The 22,987-nt window shown below is 47.8% G+C and overlaps 1 protein-coding gene across 3 annotated transcripts in view; it reads left to right on the forward strand.

Annotated features, from left to right (window-relative positions):
* The window catches only part of Prkcd (protein kinase C delta), a 30,860-nt gene extending 20,050 nt beyond the window's left edge, over positions 1-10,810 (forward strand). The window contains exons 8-19 of one of the 3 annotated variants that reach the window (XM_027947785.2): positions 587-672; positions 950-1,079; positions 1,765-1,865; positions 2,628-2,724; positions 2,895-3,046; positions 3,196-3,369; positions 3,768-3,859; positions 4,451-4,513; positions 5,810-5,948; positions 6,107-6,295; positions 6,879-7,007; positions 10,175-10,810. In XM_027947785.2, coding sequence (XP_027803586.1) covers positions 587-672; positions 950-1,079; positions 1,765-1,865; positions 2,628-2,724; positions 2,895-3,046; positions 3,196-3,369; positions 3,768-3,859; positions 4,451-4,513; positions 5,810-5,948; positions 6,107-6,295; positions 6,879-7,007; positions 10,175-10,333 — 1,511 coding nt within the window. In that variant the 3' untranslated portion in view covers positions 10,334-10,810. The remainder of the gene's footprint in view (positions 1-586; positions 673-949; positions 1,080-1,764; positions 1,866-2,627; positions 2,725-2,894; positions 3,047-3,195; positions 3,370-3,767; positions 3,860-4,450; positions 4,514-5,809; positions 5,949-6,106; positions 6,296-6,878; positions 7,008-10,174) is intronic. The other 2 variants (XM_027947786.2, XM_027947787.2) reach the window with 2 other exon arrangements.
* The last annotated feature ends 12,177 nt before the right edge of the window (positions 10,811-22,987 follow it).

Genomic DNA, 22,987 nt, shown 5'->3' on the forward strand with positions numbered 1-22,987 from the left:
GCAAGTTACTTGACCTCTCTGTGCTTTAGCTTCCTTATCCACAAATTAGAGCTAATAGTGTGAAGATCCAGTGGGTAAAATATGTAAAGCTGTATTCTAAGTCCCTGGCTCGGGGTAAGCATTCAGTCTAAGTCCATTGTCATGGTTGCTCATGCTTTGGATGTATATACAGGTGTGTTTATGTTGGGGCCCATCTCAGTGCACATGAGAGTGCATGCTTAGGAACAGTATGCTGTCCTGTGACATAGAAGAGGGAAAGAGGGCTCTCTTACCCCTCTCGTCTCCCTATTTGCATTCCCCCCTCACTTCTTCCCACCCCCCTGCCTACCAGGTCCATGAGCCTTCCCTAATTTCTATAGATGGGCCTATCTCCCCTGCTCCACCCTCTCCTGGCCCTTCCTGCGTAGGCTGGTGGGAGGAGGGAAAAATGGAGCCTTGGGCCCTAGGCTTCTGTGGGGTGAGGGTGTGGGAGGTCAGGGAGAAGGCTGGCTTTGTGTAGAGGGTTGGACCAGTCTGGCAGACGCTGGCTTACGACTGTCCGGCCTGGTTCCTTCCCCTCCTCCTCCTGGGCCTGTGCCTCTTCAAGAATGCAATGCTGCCATCCACAAGAAATGTATTGACAAGATCATTGGCCGGTGCACCGGCACTGCCGCCAACAGCCGGGACACTATAGTGAGTTGGGGCAGGGAATGGGGGGTTGGAGGCTTGGGGGACTTGGGTGGGTGGGAGGGATCTGGGCCCTCCGCACCCTTCCCTGTGGGATTTACCCTGCCTCTCCATTTTTCTTAATCTTTCTTTGTACTCCGCCTTGGCTCCTTGGGCCTCTGATTTCCCAGCCTCCCAGTGGAGCCCTCGTGGGCATCTTGGAATGCACTGGGCTGGGGGAGAGGGAAACATTGAGGAAGGGGCTGGAGCTGGCAGCTCAGCGGTGATGCCCTCTTCCCTCCAGTTCCAGAAAGAACGCTTCAACATTGACATGCCTCACCGGTTCAAGGTCAACAACTATATGAGCCCCACCTTCTGTGACCACTGTGGCAGCCTGCTGTGGGGGCTGGTGAAGCAGGGATTGAAATGTGAAGGTGCGTACCACTCAGCTCCCCGTGCTGCCCACGTGAACCCTGAGAATCCCAGCTATCTTGTGCAGCCTTCACCCCCTTACCCTGAGATGGGGCCTTAAGGTCAAAGGAATCCCATCTGTGTACACCTCATTTGGGAATTTCACATGGGCCTCTCCCCACTGGCCTGACTGGCACTGCTATTTACCTGTTTGTGACCACCAGACAGATTGCTCTGTCTCTCTGAGCTGGATCCTCAAGTGTAAAATGGGGAGTGGGGCGCAGGCAGGAGGAATAGGACCCAGAGACTCTCTGAGAAGGTCAGGTGTCTGAAAGGCATTTAGCCAAGATCTGCTGTGCACTAGCAGGTACTCGGTGACCAAAGGTGCCCCCCAGACCTCCCCTCATCCCCAGAGTAAAAACTAGAAGGAGTAAAACAGCTCATCTCAGTTGTCCCAGACAATCTTTAAAGCATTTAGGTCCCTTCTTGGGGATGTAGCTCAGGTGTAGAGTACTTGTCTATCTTCTCCTTTTTCTGTATTTTTTTTTTTTAAATCATGAAATATTTGAAATATACAGATATTTTTCCTCCTAAAGACAGGAAGCCTAGCAGACCCCACCAAAGCCCTTTCTCCTGTTTCCTCCTCTACCCCTTCCTACCCTTGGTTGAACCCCCAAGACTTATGGCTCTGCTTCTTCTTCACCCCAGACTGTGGCATGAACGTGCACCATAAATGCCGGGAGAAGGTAGCCAACCTCTGTGGTATCAACCAGAAGCTCTTAGCTGAAGCCTTGAACCAAGTCAGCCAGGTGGGCAAGTGCAGTGGGACTCTGGGACCCTGGACACAGAGGGTAGTCAGAATTGGCAGCAGTTTTGGGGAACCCCAGTGGTCAGTGAATCACTTCTGGAAGATCTGATTCAAGAATTTAGGCAGCAGAGCTGGGCACAGTGATGTACTCCTGTAATCCCAGTTGCTTGGGAGCCTGAGGGAAGAGGATTGCAAATTCGGGGCCAGCCTCAGCAACTTGGTGTGGCCCTAAGCAACTTAAGGGCTGGGGATGTGGCTCAGTGGTAAAGCACCCTTGGGTTCAATCTCTAGGAAGGAAGGGAGAGAAAATGAATGAATGAATCAATTATTAAGACAGTTTTTTTTTTTTTTTAACCTGAGGGTGAATCTGGGAAACTGCAGGGTTAGAACACTGTGAATTAAGATTATGTGTGTATGGCTCAAGGATGCCACAAAACCTTAAAGGAAAATTCTAGAATTAGTTAAAAAAAAAAAAAAGTTGTAAAATGTATCGAGTAACGGTTAGGAAGGTGGAGTTTAATTTACAAAGCTTCTCTTTGTGATCAGTGCCTTCCTGACCTCTGAGGCTTCCCCGTGCTGCTGGGAGAGTAAGAAAGGGATGGGGAGACATACTTGTGCATGCACACACCACTGGGGTGTTCTGGACCCTGCTTCTTCTGTCTTCCTTGGTGTTGAGGGAGAGGTATGGTTGAGTCCTCTCTCTGGTCTGGGAGTTCTGACAGTGTTCTGACTGCTTGGCCCTCTGCTTCTGCCCGCTCCTCAGAGATCCTCCAAGAAGCTGGATTCTGAATCTCCGGAGCCTGTTGGGATATACCAGGGTTTTGAGAAGAAGCCAGGAGTCTCTGGGGACGATGCCCCAGGTGAAACTGAGCCCAATCCCCCACTTAAAGTTCCCACCTTCCAACAGGGAAAAGAAACGGGTGTACCCTCCCTCCCATTACCGAGTGAGTTCTAGAAAAAGGTGTAGCCTATTGGGGAGCCAGGCCTCTTCCCTTCCAGTATTCCTTATTTAACCCATCCTGGATCCCAGGGAAGGGGACTATTCCAGACCAAGATCTTACAGGCACCATCTCTCAAGCAGACAACAGTGAGACGTATGGCAAAATCTGGGAGGGAAGCTCCAGGTGCCGCATCGAGAACTTCACTTTCCACAAGATCCTGGGCAAAGGCAGCTTTGGGAAGGTAAGTCCCTGGGCAGCCCAAGACATATGGGCTCAGGAGTCCAGGGCCACCTGCCTCCCAAACTACCCTGGCTACTTTCTGGCTGGGTATCTATGGGTGGCCTGTGCCCAGTCCCATCTTGCTCATTATCCCTCCCCCTCACCCCGCAGGTGCTACTCGCAGAGCTGAAGGGCAAAGGACAGTTCTTTGCCATCAAGGCCCTCAAGAAGGACGTGGTTCTGATCGATGATGACGTGGAGTGCACCATGGTGGAGAAGCGAGTGCTGGCGCTCGCCGGGGAGAATCCTTTCCTTACCCACCTCTTTTGCACCTTTCAGACCAAGGTGCCTGGCCTTCCACCCATCATTGCCCAAGTGCCACAGCCCCCTTAGACTCCCCGACAGCCGGGCCTCATCTTCCTTCTAGATCGCTTAAGGCAGGGCCATGTCTTCCCTGCTCATACCTCCCAGGGCTGAGTTGCCCCCCTCAGTCCAGAACCTGTTCCCTCTACTTTCTGTTGAGGCTCAGCCCTGTGGTATTCATCAAGGGACCTTTCTTGCTGTCCTGCCTCTGCTTCTGCCCCCTCCCCAGAGATCCTCCAAGAAGCTGTACTCGGAATCTCCGGAGCCTGTTGGGACATACCAGGGTTTCGAGAAGAAGCCAGGAGTCTCTGGGGACGATGCCCCGGGTGAAACTGAGCCCAATCCCCCCTTTAAAGTTCCCACCCTCTGCCCCACCCCAGGACCACCTGTTCTTTGTGATGGAGTTCCTCAGCGGGGGAGATCTGATGTATCACATCCAGGATAAAGGTCGCTTTGAACTCTACCGGGCCACGTACGTAGACAGTCCTGTGGTGGGGTAGGGATGTTGGCTTAGAGGGCATTGCCAGTTTGCCCTGCTTTCCGGCTTTCCTTTCCCTGGAGAAGCCAACCAGACAAGAGCTGGAGCTGGGGAGCCCTGGGCTGTCCACATGTGGGAAGCACTGGTGTGGAGTGCATTCTGGCTGAGGGAACAGCACAAACATGCCAGGTCCTGTCCCCTTCTTGGGTTTCAGCCAGAGCAGCCTCATAGATAGTGGTCCTGCCCAACTCCAGATCCTGGAGTGTGGTCCCTAGACTAGCATGGTGACCCTTTCCCCATTTGCATGCCCCCCACCCCACTAACCGTATGCATGTGTGCGCATGTCTGTATATCCGTGAACATCGTACTCTGTGACAGAATTGGCTTATTTGGAGCTTTCCCTTCAAAATTTTGTGCTTGGGCTGCCAGCCCTCGCTTGCCTGATCTGATACAAGATGTGCTTGATCAGGTCCAGGTTGTCTATGAGTTATTTGCAGCATTTCCTGCCCCTGAGGGTGGGAGGGAGGGCCCAAGGAGAAGCGGACTGGTGGGTAAGAATTCTGGAACACTGTCTCTCTTGCCCAGGTTTTATGCAGCTGAGATAATCTGTGGACTGCAGTTTCTACACCACAAAGGGATCATTTACAGGTGCAGAGGTGGGGCCGTGGGGGGGCTCTTGGGAGGGGTGGCATATCCTTGCTTCAAAAAGGCCTGGCCCAGTCACAGTTTCATTGCTACGTGGAGTGAGCCTTTAGTTGGGTATTTGCCTAAACCCCCATTCCAGTGCTAGAATTCTTATGGCCCTTCAGCTGAAGCTGGCACAGCTCCAGGACCTGGGAACTCTCTGCCTATCCTTGGTGCCATTAATAGGCACAGTGTCTTTTTTTCTTGGACCCATTAGTCTCTTGCTGAAGCCCCATCTGGGCAATCTAAGCTTCCACCCATTGGAACTGGTTCCACAGGGACTGGTTCCATAAATTCTTGTGCAATCAATTATAGTCACATCCTATGATGGAATGTTCTATGCCCATCAAAAAAGCAGAGATCAGAAGGATCATGAGTTCAAAGACAGCCTCAGCAACTTAGCAAGGCCCTAGCAACTCAGTGAGACCCTGTCTCTAAATAAAATATAAAAAAGTGCTGGGTATGGGGCTCAGTAGTTCAGCTCCCCTGTGTTCAATCCCCAGTACAAAAGAAAAAGCAAAAACAGAGGCCTTGCTCTATACACTGATGTGGGGTAACACCCAGCTATGTTGTCAAATAGAAAACCAACCCATGGGACTGTGTGTTTCAAATAGTAGTATTTGGTTTCATTTTATTTATTTTATTTTTAGTTGTAGATGGACATGATACCATTTATTTATTTATTTTTATGTGGTGCTGAGGATCGAACCCAGTGCCTCACTCATGCTAAGCAAGTACTCCACCACTGAGCTATAACCCCAGCCCAGCATTCAGTTTTTCAAAGGTGGGGGTTAGACGCACAGTGCTCTTGTCCATGCCCAGAATTGCTCCAGGGAGAAAGGTGGAGCTTAGTGGAAGATAAACTTTGAAATGTTTAGTGTTTATTTCTTTGTGCACCAATTATCTACTCAAATAACTAAAGACATAAAAATGGATGTGGTTCCTGAGCTGGGGTTCACATTTGTTACCAGCTAGATGACCCAGCGCATGTGATAACCACCTCTTTCGAGCCTCATTTTGGGCTCCAGGGAGTAGGATCTCTTGTGTCCAGCATTTAGTGCACAGTAGGTGCCTTATCAGGAGCACAGGGGTGTAGCATCTCTTTCCTTTTCTGCTTCCCATTTGCTTCCTCATTCTTTTATACTCTTTGGGAAAGTCCTGGACTTATTATTATTGGGCCCCAAATGGGCCCATTGTGGGAAGCCTTAGGGAGAGAGGAATTGGCCCCTGATGACACACTGTCCTGCCCTTCCTCTTCAGGGACCTCAAGTTGGACAATGTGATGCTAGACCGGCATGGCCATATCAAGATTGCCGACTTTGGGATGTGCAAAGAGAACATATTTGGGGAGAACCTAGCCAGCACCTTCTGTGGCACCCCAGACTACATCGCCCCTGAGGTAAGTGGATACCTTTCCACCCCCAGTCCAATCAGATACCTTGCCTCAGCAGGGTGAGGCCCGGGAAGGCTCCCTGAGGGTGAAGGGGCCTAGCCAGGGAACATGCTCAGGGTCCCGTCTGCATTGGTACCTTGTCCTTGACCACTACTTCCCCCCAGATCCTGCAGGGCCTGAAGTACACATTCTCTGTGGACTGGTGGTCCTTTGGGGTCCTCCTCTACGAAATGCTGATTGGTCAGTCCCCCTTCCATGGTGATGATGAGGACGAACTCTTCGAGTCCATACGTTTGGACACACCGCATTATCCCCGTTGGATCACCAAAGAGTCCAAGGACATCCTGGAGAAGGTGGGGGCTGAGCCGGGCCTGGCAGACATTGGCTGTAGGAAGGCAGCACCTTCCTGGCTCTGGAACAGCAGCCTTGCTATTCCATTTGGGGGTCTTGCTCTCTCACCAGGTTCCTAGCAGCTCCTGTCTGAGTCCCATGCGTGGAATCAGCCTGGCATGGTGACTATGGGCTCAGGGTCAGGATATAGACAGACCTGAACCAAACCCTCGCTCTGCCTGTGACTAGCTGGTGACCATGGGCAGGTCACTTAACCCTCCTCTATGATTCTGTCTCCTTATCTGCAAAAGGGGTTGAGAGAACCTACCTCACAGAGTTATTGGGAAGTAAATAGAAACCTAGGATACTAACAGTCAATAAATGGCACTGCTTTTACTCATAAGGTCCACCTTCAGAGTCCTAGATGCTCCAGACCAGGACCTGTTGTCTCAGGCACCCAGAAGTAGCCTCCCTCCACCCCAGAGTTCCCTGGGTTACATCACTATGCTGAGCCAGGCCCGCCTTGGCATCCCCAGGGCCTGCTGGCAATTTGCTAAAGCTCCATTTTCCCCGAGAATACTAACCAGGGCCCCTGCTGGGTTGCAGTTATTTGAAAGGGACCCACCCAAGAGGCTGGGAATGACAGGAAACATCAGACTCCACCCCTTCTTCAAGACCATCAACTGGACTCTGCTGGAGAAGAGGAAGGTGGAGCCGCCCTTCAGGCCCAAAGTGGTATGTGATTCCATCCCTACGCTGCCTGCCATCCGGGTGGGCTCCTTCTCCTTTGCATGCCTCCCTCCTGCATCATTCAACACACTCTCCTCTTGTCCATTTTTCCAGCAAACCTTCTTCCCTGTTCTCCCCTGGGACACTTAGCCACAGCCTCTGCACTTCTGTTCTCATCCCCTCTCCTTGCCCAGTCATTCAGCAAACACTGGGGACTGTGGATCCCACTGCCTTTTAACATATTTTTTAGCACTTGCTGTGAGCAGGGGACTATACTTTGAGTATCAGAGTTAAGGCCTTATTCCCTCTCTTTATCCATCCATCCAACCCATTTTCCAGTAAATTTTGGAAATGCTAAGTCCTGCTGGGTACAGAGCACAGAGTTGGGTTGTACCACCATGGAGACAGTCTCAGAGCTGGAGGAGCCCATATGAGGCAAATAAGACTTGCACACTGATGATAATCTGTGACATAAGAGTCTGATAATTACTTGCTGGGAGCATTGGCGCAGGCCTGTAATCCCAGTGACTTAGGGAGGCTGAAGCAGGAAGATCACAAGTTCAAAGCCAGCCTCAGCAACTTAGGCCCTAAGCAACTCAGTGAGACCCTGTTTCTAAATAAAATACCAAAAAAAAAAAAAAAAAAAAACAGCTGGGGATGTGGCTCAGTGGTTAAATGCCCCCTGGATTCAATCCCTGGTACCAAAAAAAAAAAAAAGTGAATGATAGATATCACTGACCATTATGATCAGTTGTTATTGGGAGGATCTGTTGAAGGAGCTCTGAGTACAGGAAATGAGGTGGTCTGAAAGGTCCCCTTGAAAGAAGTGGTATGTGAGTGGTCTAGGGAGAGAAGGCCCTGGCAGAAGGTAGCTGGGAGGCCTTCAAAGTGGAGTGGAGGATGGTTTGAACCAGGCTCACAATCTACAGAAGCTTCTAGGGACCAGCATTGTCAGCAGAGGCAGGTTGGGGCCCCTTAGAAGTTGGGACTCTGTGGCCCTTCTATGATCACAGATCCCACTCTTTTTCTCCCTTGCTTTCCCTTTCCGCTAGGACCTACTGTTCCCACTGGGCATCCTCAAAAACATGGCCTACATCTGCACTTTGAGGCTGCAGAACACTTCCTGTAGCAGGGATCTCAAACTCAGAGGCCTCCTGAGCTGGGCAGAGAGCTAACAGGCTGACCCAGCTCTGAGGAAAGCACTCTCAGGCTCTCACTGCTGATAGAGGTTGATTTCTTCCTCTACACTGAGAAACACACACAGGAGGTGTGATGATAAGCAGCACCTGCCCGTGGGAGATGGCGAGCTTGCTATCCAAGAGTGGCCCTGCGAGGCTGGGAGTGTAGCTCAGTGGTAAAGCACTCTTGCATGCTAGACAAGTAAAAATAAAGATCTGGTTCCAATTCTTGTCCTACTACTCTCTGGCCACATTGGCAAAGCTCTAGTTTTTCTGAGCCTATTTCCTTATCAGCAAGCAAAATGGTAGCATCTCTCAGGACTGTGGTGCAAAATAAATAAGATAGCATAAAGAGCTGGGCTCAGTGGTGTACACCTGTGATCCCAGCAACTCGAAAGGCTGAAGTAGAAGGATCTCAAGTTAGAGGCCAACCTCAGGAATTTAGGGAGGCCCTAAGCAAGTTAGTGAGACCCTGTCTCAAAAATAAAAAAATAAAAATGGCTAAGGATATAGCTCAGTGGTAGAAAGCTCCTAGGTTCAATCCTCAATAAGCCCTGCCCACCCTCCCACAAAAAATGACAACATAGGAAGTGGGCCCAGGGCTACACTATTCTGCCAGTTTTCAAAAGAAGCCAGAAATCTGCATTATTTACTTATTCATTCATTTTTGCACCAGGGATTGAACCCAGGGGCACTTTACCACTGAGCCACATCCTTTTTAAAATATTTAGAGACAAGGTCTTGTTGAATTGCTTAGAGCCTCGCCAGGTTGCTGAGGCTAGCTTTGAACTTGAGATCCTCCTGCCTCAGCCTCCGAAGCTGCTGGGATTACAGACGCACACCACCCTGTCCGGCCAAAATCTGGATTTTTATGTTGCATTGTCCACTTTGAAAATATTAGCTCAAATTCTATCAAAAAGCTAGTGCTAGGGGCTGGAGATGTAGCTTAGTTGTAGAGTCCTTTCTTATATGAGATTCTATGTTCCATCCCCAGCACCATTAAAAAAAGAAGAAAAACAAAACCCAATGAAAACAACAACAACAAAAAACCCCAAATGAATGTACCTTCCACTTCAGTTTGGCCTGAGGGCCCCCAGCTGAGACCTCTTTATTTTAATCATCTCATATTCTTAGGGGTGGGAAATCTGCCAAATTTTCCTATAAAAAGCTTGATAGTAAACATGTTGAGTTTTGCAGACTCAAAGTAGCCATAGACATTTGTACGTCAACAAATGGCCATAGTTGCATACACATAAAACTTAGCTTTATGGGCACTGAAATTTGAATTTTATTTTCACATCATGAACTATTATTTTTTTTCCCAACCATTTAAAAATATAAGAGGGCTAGGGTTGTGGCCCAGTGGTAGAGTACTCGCCTGGCATGTGCGAGGCCCTGGGTTTGATCTTCAGCACCACATATAAATAAAGGTATCGTGTGCAACTACAACTAAAAAATAAATAAATATTAAAAAAAAAAAAAAAAACAAATAAAGAGCCAGGCTGGGATCATAGCTTGGTGGTAGAGCACTTACCTAGCATGTGTGAGGCACTGTGGATGATTCTCAGCACTGTATCTAAATAAATAAATAAAATAAAAGTCCATTGACAACTTAAAAAAATTTTAAATGTAAAAGCTGTTTTTAGCTTTTGGGCTCTACAAAAACAAGTAGCAACCAATGAGATCTGACCCATAGGCCACACATAGCTTGTGGGCCCCTACTCAGGAGGATGTCCACCTGTCCTTACCCTGGCCCAGACCTACCTGCTTGCTTTCCTCATCCCCTTAGGGAAACAGCATGCATCTGTGGTGGGGGTTGCACTCAGGCTGCTGGGAGAGGCCCCCTTTCCTGTTCTGCATAAGGACTGCCCTGGTCTGGCCTGTCCCAGCCCAACAGGGATGCCAGGCCTGGATACCTGCTGAAACCCTTGGGGGAATTCGGGAGCCCTTAACCCTTTAGGTCCCACTCACCCATCTCTTGCCCTCTGCTCACAGAAACACCCAGGAGACTACAGCAACTTCGACTTGGAGTTCCTGAAGGAGAAGCCACGCCTCTCCTTTAGTGACAAGAACCTCATCGACTCCATGGACCAGACAGCATTCGCCGGCTTCTCCTTTGTAAACCCCAGATTTGAGCACCTCTTGGAAAACTGAGGCTCCCAGACAGGCCCTCCACCCCCCTGGGCAGAGCAGGCTAGCCCACCCTCATCTGCACCTGCCGCTGCCCCTGGTAAGCAGCAGTGTGATTGTCGTGACTTCTGCTGCTGCCCTCTTTTCCCCAGAGGGGCTCGGCTCCTGCTGGCTGGGCTCTTATGGTACTTCCTCTGTGAACTGTGTGTGAATTTGCTTTTCCTCTGTCCTCAGAGGGAAATTGTAAATCCTGTGTTTCATTACTTGAATGTAGTTATCTATTGAAAAAATATATATTATATATATATATGCATATATATAATAGGCTGTATATATTGCTCAGTAGAGAGAAAGCATGTGGGACTGGCAATGTATTGATCTTTTTAATATATATATATATATATATGTATGACCAAAAGGAAAAAAAAACAAAAACAAAACACAAGCTGTTTGAACCACCAGGTTCTTTTATTTGTGTGTCTAAATAAACACTGAATGGTACCCACCTGGCTACGGGGACATGTTTGTCCCAGAAGGCTAGTAGGCTGCTTTCACTTCTGGCAGCCTTATCCTAGAAGTTAACTGAACTGTTAGCTTCAGATGCAGAGCCCTGGGCCTTCATGCAAATGTGTTTTTATTTATGCATTTCCTCTGACCCTGCAGCCTTGGGCCTAAAGCAGAGGCTTTTCTGGGTGGCTGCAGGAGCCCCGGATGTCTGTGGGGTGATGGGAGGAGGTGGGTCCAGCTGGAGAGTGAGGGCCAGTCTGGAAATGAAGAGAAATGGAGGCCAGGCCCAGAACGTGAACAAAAGCTTAGACCTCAGGGTGTAGCTCTGTGGTACAGCACTTGCCTAATATGCTCAAGGCCTTGGATCTGATCCCCAGCATAGAAAATGATTTTTAAAAATTAAAAAAAAAAAAAGGCTTAACCAGGTATAGTGGCACATGCCTGTAATCCCACTGACTCAGGAGACTGAGGCAGGAGGATCAAAGTTTGAGGCCAACCTGGATAACTTAACTAAGACCCTGTTTCAAAAGGGGTTGGTGGAACCAGACATAGTGGTACATGCCTATATATAATCCCAGTGACCAGGGAGGCTGAGGCAGGAGGATTGCAGGTTCAAAGCCAGCCTCAGCAACTTGGCAAGGCCCTGAGCAATTTAGCGAAAACCTGTTTCTGTAGAGTGCTTTGCCTCTCATGCATAAGGCCCTGAGTTCAATCCCCAGAAACCCGCCCCCCCCCACACACACACACACAAAATAAATAAATAAAGGGCTGGAGATGTGGCTCAGTGGTTCAAAAAGGAATAGGCAGTGTGTGTGAGGGGATAAAGAACCCCTGAATTCAATCTCCAATATAGGAGGAAGAAAAGAAAGGCTTGGAGGTTGGCCCTAGACTAGGCAAGAGAACCAGGAAGAGGAAGGAAACGGCTCAGCTTTCAGGTACACCTGGATTTAAACCCCAGAGTAGCCAAAAGACAGGAGAATGTTAATCTATTTCTCAGAAGCCCTTGCCTACCTGGGGAAGGGGAAGGCAGGGTGGGAGAGGAAGGTAAGAAAATGCAGAGGCTGGGTGTGGTGTTGCATGCCTACAATCCCAGCAGCTTAGGAGGCTGAGGCAGGAGGATCGCAAGTTCAAAGCCAGCCTCAGCAATTGAGCAAAGCCCACAGCAACTCAATGAGACCCTATCTCTAAATAAAATACAAAATAGGGCTGGGGAATGTGGCTCAGTGGCCAAGTGTCCTGAGTTCAATCCCTGGTACAAAAGAAAAAAAAAGGAAGAAAGAAAATGCAGAGTACCTAGGCCAGGCCAAGAGGTGTACCCAGTGTGCTGGTTGCTCAGGTGAATGAACCTGGCTCCAAGAGACAAAATGGACTGCAGCCATTTTTGTCCTGGCTCTCCAGGGCCTTCCCCTCTGCCTCTCCCTTCTTGCGACTGCTCCCACCCTGCTCTCTGGGGCACAGGTCTTTGGCAGGGCCCTTTGTCCCTGGAGGTAGGCGAGGCTTGCTCAGTGCCTGATTGGCTGATCCTAGCAGCCAAGCAGTTGACTGCCAGCAAGTTCATTCTTCTGGGATGAGGTACAAGTTTCCACAGCTGGAGAGGACTGGGTCTGGGCCAGGGCTGGTAAGGGGAGGGGGCTGCAGGGATAGAAGCTGAACTTCCCTTCCCTACCCCCCTGCTATGCCTGTGTTGGGCCACCTGGGCACCCAGAATAGCAATGAAAACCCCACAAATGACGTTCAGCCCCTTGGGAGAGACCTTTAGCCCCTTGGGAGGGACCTTCAGGTGGGGGAGATGGGGGCTGGGCTAGGGAACACGGACTGTGAGAATCCAGAGATGCTGCCTGGGGTCCCCGTCCCCACAACACACACAGGCCCCAAGATCCCTCATGAGGCCATCTGTAGTGGACTTTGAACAGGAATGCCCCTCAGGGAATTAAGTGCTCTCAGTCTGAGGCACTGGGTGGTGGTGGGAAGAGCATGGGACCTGGAATTGAATGTGAAAAAGTTTGAGTTCCACTTTGCTACCCACAGTGTCATCTGGATCAGTTCTTTCATCTGGCCTCATCTTTAAAATGGAACCATCAATTCCTGCTGCCTTATGGAGCTCCTGGTTCTGGGGGCCTCCATACAGTGCCAATGCTGATGTCCAGTAGTGCTAGGCAAAAAGGATAGGACAAGGCCTGTGGGGTCCACCTCAAGAGACCTGGGATGGGGAAGCAGCTGTTGGGGACTCTGCCAAGTTGCCTGGAAGACTGCACAGCTCTAGACCTGTTTCCAGCCATTGGGTGGGTGCCAGACCTGACCCAGAGGCCTCAGGAAATGCCTCTCGTGGCTGGGCCCTGAGCCACACTTTCACTGGGATCTGGGGGCCTGGAAACAGGCACTTCCCCCCTCCCCACACCTACCAAGTGAAGATGTGAGTAGCATCAGCTTCAGCCTCCACTGCCAAGAGCAAACCAAAGCACCCGTCCTGTACTGGGCTGGGAAACATGGTACAGCGGGACCTAGTGGCAGGAACATAGCTTTGCTGATTGCCTGGGGTTCAAATCCTGTATGTTCCTATTGACCTTGGTGAGTGACAACCTCCCAGAGCCCTAATTTCCTCTACTGTGCAATGGGCATGAGCATGATGCCTTGTAGACAATGATGACGACCGTGATATTCATAAGTTCATGGCATGAGCTGAGCACACAGTAGGTGCTTAGGAAATAGTACCTACTGTGACCTACCCCACATGCTCAAGGCAGTGGGCCTGCCTGCTGCACACTGGACTCCTCCCGCCTTCTGACTGGGCTGCAGGTGGGCAACTAATGTGCAACTACCCCATGGCCTAGCCTGCAGTCCCCTTTCCAGCCCGGAGCTACTAAGGAAGCTTGCCTACAGGCCCTGGGAGGTTTTCCAGGATGCCCACCTCTCTGAGTGGATTAATTGGGAATAACTGGAAGCAAGCAGAAGACCCAGCAACTGGGGAGCTGGTTAAATACTTTTCTGGCATGGGAAGTGTTGCAGGGCCAACGGGTCAGTTAAAAAAATAAGTCAGAAAATCAATGGTTTGGTGTGATTATACCCTATGGTTCCATGTGCCAACTCTTGAGGGCACTCAAAGTCTGGGAGCATAGGATGGGGCTGCAAAAATGAAAGTGGAGTATGTGGACGGGGTGAATGAATGCACAGATTGCCCAAGTCCAAGTGGGAAGTAATGCACTGCCTCTCAAATTCAGTGTGCAAGGCATACTGGTTAATTTCTATCCACCACGCCAAGATCTAACCAGCGTGTCTCAGCCCAGGCTATACACTGGAACCCGATGGCTGGGTTGCCCTGGTCTAATTGCATGGTGATCTCTGAAGGAGGGTCTGGCACCAGTATTTTGGAAGCTCTCCCGAGGTCCAAGGAGCATCAGTATGGAGAGTCAGTTGGCAAGATCAGGAAATCTGCATTTTGCCCAGGCTTCCTGGTGAAGCTGGGAAATGTTGCTCTGAACAGGCTACACCCTGGAAGGCGGAGTCACCTGCCAGTGCGTCCCAGACATGAGTGGGGAAGGCCCCAAACTCCTTGAACTAACTCGGGCTTGTGCGCGGATCACATGCTAAGGGTTGGGGGTCCCGGGGGTAGGGGGCGGGTTCTGGCGTGGCGAGGTCGCGGCCCTGGCTGGCCTACAGTGCCCTCTGGTGGTGGCTTCCTAGCGGGCTGTGCAGAGGGCGCAGACCTAGAAGGTGAGGACACCATGGGAAGAAACTCTGGGCTCTAAGGCATGTGACCCACCTGCCTGCAAGGAGATGCCAGAGAACTATCTTTTAGAGGCCCAGAAACGTGGAGGTAACACACCTTACACCTTCCCTGGCATTTAAGAGTGGCTACCCCAGATCCAACCCCATTCTCTGGCACCCATCCCAACGTGGCAGCCACATTCCCCTAATACATTCCTTATTAAGGTGTGAATAACTGATAAGAGTTGGGAGCTCCCTGTTTTCAACAGGTTCTAATAACAAGAAATAAGAGCATGTCCAGCAAGCTGAGCTTGGTGGCGCACATCTGTAATCCCAGTGGCTCAGGAGGCCGAGGCAAGGAGTGTGCAGGGCATACTGGTTAATTTCTATCCACCACGCCAAGATCTAACCAGCGTGTCTCAGCCCAGGCTATACACTGGAACCCGATGGCTGGGTTGCCCTGGTCTAATTGCATGGTGATCTCTGAAATTAGACCAAAGCTAGCCTCAGCAATTTAGCAAGGCCTTAAGCAACTCACTGAGACCCAGTCTCTAAATAAAATATTCAAGAAGGACTGGGTGTATGGCTCAGTGGCTAAGCGCCCCTGGGTTCAATCCCTGGTACCAGAAAAAGGGGGAAAAATGAAAGATAGCATGCCCAGCATTTTCCAGTGTGGGGGGCCTGGGGGCACTCTAGGTCCTCCCACTGTGGCCCTAACCCACTCTACAGGCTGAGTGTTCACACCTTTGCAGATCCCCATGTACCTGCCTCCTCCTTGGTCCCCTCCAAGCTGGATGGGACTTCTGATTCCCACCTGCACCCTGACTGTGCCCAGCAGGTGACCCCAGATAACTGCCCTGTAGGTGGCCAGAGGCTGGAAACCTGATTTTGGTTTCCTATGTCCTGACCAGATCCTCCCAGGTACTTTATCTTTTTGAGGGAGGAGGGGAGGTGCACCCAACAGAAAACAACATGGCACCTAGTAGCAAAGAAGGGGAATGAGGACAAAGAAAGGCTCCCAAAGCAGAGAGCCACACTGGAGTCAGCATGGCCCAGCTGGGGTCAGACTGTGAAGTTTGGGGCACTCCCTGGGCCTCATCATCTGACAATGATTTAAGTCTGTCTTTGAACTTTAATGCAAGTGTTCAAACTTTTTTTTTTTTTTGAGACAGTGTTACCTAGTTACCTGTGTTACCTAGTTACCTGTGTTACCTAGGCTGGTCTGGGGCTCATATGATCCTCCTACCTCAGCCTCAGAAGGAGCTGGGATTACAGGCATGTGACAATGTGCTTCTTAAAAAGGCCTCATAAGACCCCCAATTTTGGGCTGGGGATGTGGCTCAAGCGGTAGCGCGCTCGCCTGGCATGCGTGCGGCCTGGGTTCGATCCTCAGCACCACGTACAAACAAAGATGTTGTGTCAGCCAAGAACTGAAAAAATAAATATTAAAAAATTCTCTCTCTCTCTCTTTAAAAAAAAAAAAAAGACCCCCAATTTATTCTCTGCCTGCTGTGAAATATATACTTTGAAGGTCTTGACATTTGCTTTTCAGCCCACATTAAGTACCATACAAAGACCAAAGTTCTTTGGGGAAGAGATTTTCCATTTTCTTCTCAGGAGAAGAACTTGGGGTTGAGCATTCTACTGACTTCACCTGGAATGATTTCACACAGGAGCCGTGGGTGGGTTGGGCATGCTGGGCTCTGTTTCCAGACTCTCATGTTCCTTCAGGGAACAGGTACCTGCTGTGTGCCAGGAGCCTGACAGGTGTCACTCAGGCATGAGCATGCCTGGCATTTGTTGTGTGTGGCCCCAAGAACTCTTGATAGTGACACTCTATGTCAAGCCCTGTGCTTGATGCTTTATGTGCATCGTGACCTGTAATTAATCCTCCCAACAGCCCCTTTAGAAATCACCATTACTACCAGGAACAGTGGTGTGCACCTGTAATTCCAGTGACTCAGGAGGTTGAGGTGGGAGGATCTCAAGTTAAAGGCCGGCCTCAGCAACTTAGTGAAACCCTCAGTAACTTTGTGAGGCCCTGTCTCAAAAATAAAAAATTAAAAAGGTTGGGAGATCTAGCTCAGTGGTCAAATGCTCCTGAGTTCAGTCTTCAGTACCACAAAAAAGAAAAATAAAATAAAAATTAAAAAAAAACAAGGCAGCCACAGCATGTCCCAGCCCATTAGAAAACTGCCATCAATATTCCTGGCAAATCTTCTCCAAGCAACTTTCTGGGATTTACATTATGAGTTCAGAAACAATTAAGCTAATTAGACACCCTTTTCACCAAGAATAAGTTAAAAATAACACACTTCACAAAATGCTTGCTTTGAACTAACAATGGATTTTGTTGGCTTAATTGTCCTTGAATGCTCTGTTTGGAAACAAGGTACATTTAAATATTTTTTTAATATTTTATTTTTTAGTTGTAAATGGACACAATATCATTATTTTATTTTTTTATGTGATGCTGAGGATCAAACTCGGGTCCTGCCCATGCTAGGCGAGTGCTGTACCGCTGAGCCACAACCCTAGCCCCCATTTAAATTTTTTTAACAAGGATATTTTAAATCTCTGGCTTGGAGACAGGTGCAGTGACAGTGAGGAATGTTTGTAATTCCAGCTACCTGGGAGGCAGAGGCAGGAGGATTGCAAATCCGAGATCAGCCTGAGCAAAATATATTTATCTCAGTGGTAGAGCACCCCTGGGTTTAATCCCCAGTATTGCAAAACAATAGCAGCAAAAGAAACCAAAAAAAAAAAAAAAACCTAAATCTTGGGCATATCAATATCTTGATATCATATGCTCCTGTTTGTAAGGGACCCATGCTTAACCTCCACTTAGCATGTTCCAGGAGGTGACAAAGCTGATGGCTAAATGGCAAGACATGAATTTAGACTTGGATCTGGGTCTGTATCTACTTGCTCCATCCCAACTATCCAACTGTGTGGCCCTGAGCAGTTTCCTTAGTGCTACAGTTTGGATCTTGAATATCCCCAGAAGGTCCATATATTAATGGCTTGGTCACCAGCCTGTGGTGCTTTAGGGAGGTGGTGCTTCTTCCTTTAAAAAGTGGGGCCTTGCCTAGTGCGATGGCGCATGTCTGTAATCCCAGTGACTCAGGAGGCTGAGGAAGGACAATTACAAATTTGAGGCCAGCTTCAGCAATTTAGTGAGGCCCTAAGAAATTTAGTGAGACCCTGTCTCAAAATAAAGTATTTTTAAAAGGGCTGGGAATGTAGTTCAGAGATAGACCATTCCTAGGTTTAATCCCCAGTACAAAAAAAAAAAAAAAAAGTGAGGTCTAATAAAAGTTAGGTCACTAACTTCCCTTGAAGTGTTTGGCTTCTTTCTGGCAGTCATTATGTGATCAGCCACCACCCCACCCTCCAGCTCCTTCTGTGATGTACTAGGGCCACCATAGGCCTAAAGCAAAGGGGCAAGCAACTGTGGACTGAAACTTCTGAAACTCTGAGTCAAAATAAATCTTTCCTTCTTTTAAGTTAATTATCTCAGGTATTTTGTCACAGTCAGGCAAAGCAGACTAACATATTAGGCTTTTCTGGGCCTCAGCTTCCTCATCTGTAGTATTTGCATACCAGTACCTGCTTTATGTGGTTACTATGAGGCTAATGTATAGAAAACTCAGTGTATCTTGTCACCCAATCAGTGCTCTGAAAATATAAGAATGATGCTCTTAACTCCATAGCATTTCCTTCCTTCCTTCCTTGCTTCCTTCTTAACTTTCTTTCTTTCTACTGGGGATTGGACCTAGAGGGTCTCCACCACTGAGCTACACTCCTTTATTTTCTTTTAAGCCAAGATCTGACTAAGTTGCCCAGACTGGCCTTGAACTTGCAATCCTCCTGCCTCAGTCTCCCCAGTCACAGGAATTATAGGTATTTGCTGGCTCCCAGCCTCCATGAACCCTTTCATGTCTTTTGCTTGTTCACCTAATAACAATGCTGTAAGTGTTAGGTAAGCCTGGGCCCACGCTTAGAATCATCCAGAAATCATGCAAAAAGGGACACAATTTTCTCAGCATGACAGGGGGCTGGACCCTGGATGGCAAGTCGAGAGTAGGCTCTGGTCCCCGGAGCATGGTCTTTCACTTCCTCCCTCATCACAGTCTTCAGGCCACCAGCCAGCTTGACAGTGGGAAAATGTGTCTAAGGTTGATAGGAATGGCAAGAGGATCTCATGTGGCTTTAAATTATGAAAAAGAAAATTTGAATGTCAAATGCCTCAGTTCTTGGCACAAATTGAAATGATATGAAGGGTGGTAATTACCACTGTCATGCAATTCCAGTGAAAGGGGCGGCAGCAGCAGAAAGAGCAAGTATTCCCTGCTGCGTGGTGCCTTCTCTGCCCTGTTTGGTCTCAGCCCACACGGAAATTTCTCCCTCCACCCTTTTGGTCTTCCCCAATATGTTCCAGAAGCAGAGTGGGAGGCCTCCAAATGGATCTCCTACTGATAGCATCCCGGGCACGGATGCTGGTTGTGCTGATGTTTCTTGAGCAGCTTCTAAGGGCAGATCCTGTGCTGGAGGCTTTGTTAGTGCATTAGTGGCCATAACCCTGAAATGAATGCTGGACTTATTTGTTTACTCCACAAGCATTTAGTGAGCACTGACTGATTACATGTCCTGAGCGCTGCAGGATGGAGGGAAACTGGTGCGACCCAGGAGCAGGCCTGGAGGTCTCCCTGGGATGCAGGTGTATAAACAAGCAGTCACAGCATGGGGTTGCTGTGCAGAGGGGGAACCCACAGGGACTGCAGGCTTGTAGAAGAAAGAAGAAAGAAATGATGTCATTTACTGGTAAATGGATGGAACTAGAGATTATCATGCTAAGTGAAATAAGCCAACCCCCAAAATCCAAAGACTGAATGTTTTCTCTGATATTTGGATGCTAACACACAATAAATTGGGGTGGAGGAGGGAAAAATAGAAGTTCAGTGGATTAGAAAAAGGGGAATGAAGGAAAGGGATGGGGATGGGAATAGGTAAGACAGTAGAATGAATCGGCCATAACTTTCCTATGTTCTTATATGAATACATGACCAGTGAACTCCACACCATGTATAATCACAAGAATGGGATCCTAATTACAATAAGTTATACTCTATATATGCTTGTATAATATGTCAAAATACATTCTACTCATGTATAACTAAAGAAAAAGAATTTTTAGCTGGGCATGGTGGCACAAGCCTGTAATCCCAGTGGCTGGGGAGGCTGAGACAAGAGGATTGCAAGTTCAAAGCCAGCCTCAGCAAAAACAAAGTGCTAAACACCTCAGTGAGACCCTGTCTCTAAATAAAATACAAAATAGGCTGGGGGGCTGGGGATGTGGCTCAAGCGGTAGCGCACTCGCCTGGCAATGCGTGCGTCCCGGGTTCGATCCTCAGCACCACATACAAACAAAGATGTTGTGTCCGCCTAAAACTAAAAAATAAATATTTAAAAAATTCTCTCTCTCTCTCTCTCACTCTCTCTTTAAAAAAAAAAAAAAAAAATAGGCTGGGGACATGGCTCAGTGGTCAAATGCCCCTGAGTACTTGTTCAATCCCTGGTATCCCCCCAAAAAAAGTATTTAAAAAAAAGGAGGGGACCTACGTCTCAAAGGATGTGTAGGTTCTACAGTGAGACTGGCTTTTTTTTTTTTTTTTGGTACCAGGGGTTGAACTCAGGGGCACTTGACCACTGAGCCACATCCCCAGCCCTATTTTGTATCTTATTTAGAGGCAGGGTCTCACTGAGTTGCTTAGTGCCTCACCTCGCTCTTGCCGAGACTGGCTTTGAACTCATGATTCTCCTGTCTCAGCCTCCTGAGCCGCTAGGATTACAGGTGTGTGTAACTGTGCCCCACAATTTTTTTTTTTTTTTAGAGAGAGAGAGAGAGAATTTTAATATTTATTTTTTAGTTATCGGCAGACACAGCATCTTTGTTTGTATGTGGTGCTGAGGATCGAACCCGGGCCGCACGCATGCCAGGCGAGCGCGCTACCACTTGAGCCACGTCCCCAGCCCCCCCACAATTTTTTTTAATGATTTTTAAAAAATTATTATTATTATTTTTGTAGATGGACACAATATCTTTTATTTATTTATTTTTTATGTGGTGCTGAGGATTGAACCCAGTGCCTCACAGGTGCTAGGCAAGCGCTCTACCACTGAACTACAACCCCAATCCCCTGGCAAATTTTTTGATACCAAGTATTCATAAAATGCAAAGCAGTGGGATCCTATTTGCAACAGTGGGATTGTAAATTGGCCCCATTCATATGGAAAGCAATTTGGCACTCTCTGCTACTGTTGAAGTCTCAGTGATTTTACTGTGGAGACAGTCCTGGTGGTGGCCTCCAGAGCCTCACAGGCAACAATGTTCATGGCAGGGTCCTTTGTAAAAGGAACAATTAGAAACATCCTGAATGTCATCAATAGGAAAATAGATCAAGAACTGGAGCTGAATTCCTGTGTCAGAATATGAGTTCTTCCACTTTTGAGGTTGGAATCCTAGGGAGCTCCCTGATGTAATACTCATAACGTCTCAAAGCCCCAAAGAGGGGAAAGCACATTTTGGAAGGAAAGGAAATGGAAAATGATGCCTTTTCTGAAGCCTCAAACTGTACAGTGCCCAGCTACATGGGCCCTGGAGGCAACAGGGGCTTAAATACACATACACACACACACACACACACACACACACAGCCCAGGACTCAGGCTTCTAAAGGTAAGGGAGAAGCTAGGGGCCTGAGGGTACCCGGAAGGCTTGACTTCTGGTCTGTAATGTTGTACTAAAAAAAAATAAATAAATAAAAATACAGGGGACTAGCCTGCCCTAGTCAGAAGATAACTGATACTTCAGTGTGTCAGGCTGTTCCTGACCCAGGGGCCACATGTCACAAAACAGCAGAGTTGGCATTTTTGGTATTAGAGAAAAAGACCTACTATTTCTCACATTCTCCCAAAGGACTAAAAGGTATAAAAAGGGATGATTTTGGAGATATCGTGTCAATAAATAACAGAACAGGAGGTGGTCATAGGAAAGAAACTGAAACAATATGCTCAAAATTATGATGTATGTATTACATTGTGGACCAAGATTAAATTATTTAATTACTAATTAATGAATGAATTATTTTTGTACTAGAGATTGAACCCAGGGACACTTTATCAATAAGCTACATTGCCAGTTCTTTTTCTTTTTAAATTTTGAGGTTCTTTTTTTTTAATATATTTTTTAGTTGTAGGTGGACACAATTCCTTTATTTTATTTTTATGTGGTGCTGAGGATTGAACCCAGTGCCTCACGTGCGCTAGGTGAGCACTCTATCACTGAGCCACAACCCCAGCCCCAATTATGAGGTTCTTGCTAAGTTTCTTAGGGCTCTTCTGTACTTCTAAGGCTGGTCTGAAACTTGTAATCCTCCTGCCTCAGCTTCCTGAGTTGGGGGATTATAGGCAATCCCTGCCCTGCCTGGCTTAAAATGTTAAATCTAATATAGCCACTTACATCTTTGGAGTTTTTATGACAGTCATGCATTTCTTTTTTAATTTTTTATACCTTTATTTTATCTATCTATTTATTTATTTTTATTTGTTTTAATTAGTTACACATGATAGTACAATGACCTTGACATATCATACATTTGAATCAGATGGGATATAATATCTCATTTTTCTGAGTATACAGGTTGCAGAATCACATTGGTCATGCATTCACATATATACACACAGTAATAATAATGTCTGTTTCATTCTACTCTCCTTCCTATCTCCCCAACCCCTCCCCTCCCCTCCCATCACTTCTCTCTACCTAATCTAGGGTAACACTATTCTTTTTTTTTCTCACATCTTCATACATGTATCTTGTATAACAATGGGGTCTCCTTCCACCATCCATGCAATTCCCTTTCTCTCTCCCTTTCCCTCCCACCCCTCTTCCCTGTGTAGACGTAATCTTCCAATGCTCTTCATTTTTATGTGGTGCTGAGGATCAAACCCAGGGCCCCCCACATGTGAATGAGCGCTCTACCTCTGAGCCACAGCTCCTATATCTTAACATTTCTAATCGTGAAGAAATGCATGACTGGGGCTGGGGTTGTGGCTCAGCGGTAGAGCGTTTGCCTCGCATGTGCAGGGACCTGGGTTTGATCCTCAGCACCACATAAAAATAAATAGGTAAAATAAAGGTATTGTGTCCAACTGCAACACACACACACACACACACACATCTAAGGTATAATAGTCATGAGTTTGTGTATTTTAAAGTACAACTATGACTAGATATGTAAATACACACATACACACATATATTTACATACATATTTATTTCCTTTGGATTTTATCCAGAAAAAGCAGTGACTGCTCATTCTCTCACTAGTCCAACCTGTGCTGATGTCAACAAACCTTTAACAGCATTCTCTATTGAGTAAGGTAAATATGAATATGTTTTTC

Source organism: Marmota flaviventris, chromosome 1 (assembly GCF_047511675.1).
Source record: "Marmota flaviventris isolate mMarFla1 chromosome 1, mMarFla1.hap1, whole genome shotgun sequence".
In the NCBI taxonomy this organism is placed as follows: domain Eukaryota; kingdom Metazoa; phylum Chordata; class Mammalia; order Rodentia; family Sciuridae; genus Marmota; species Marmota flaviventris.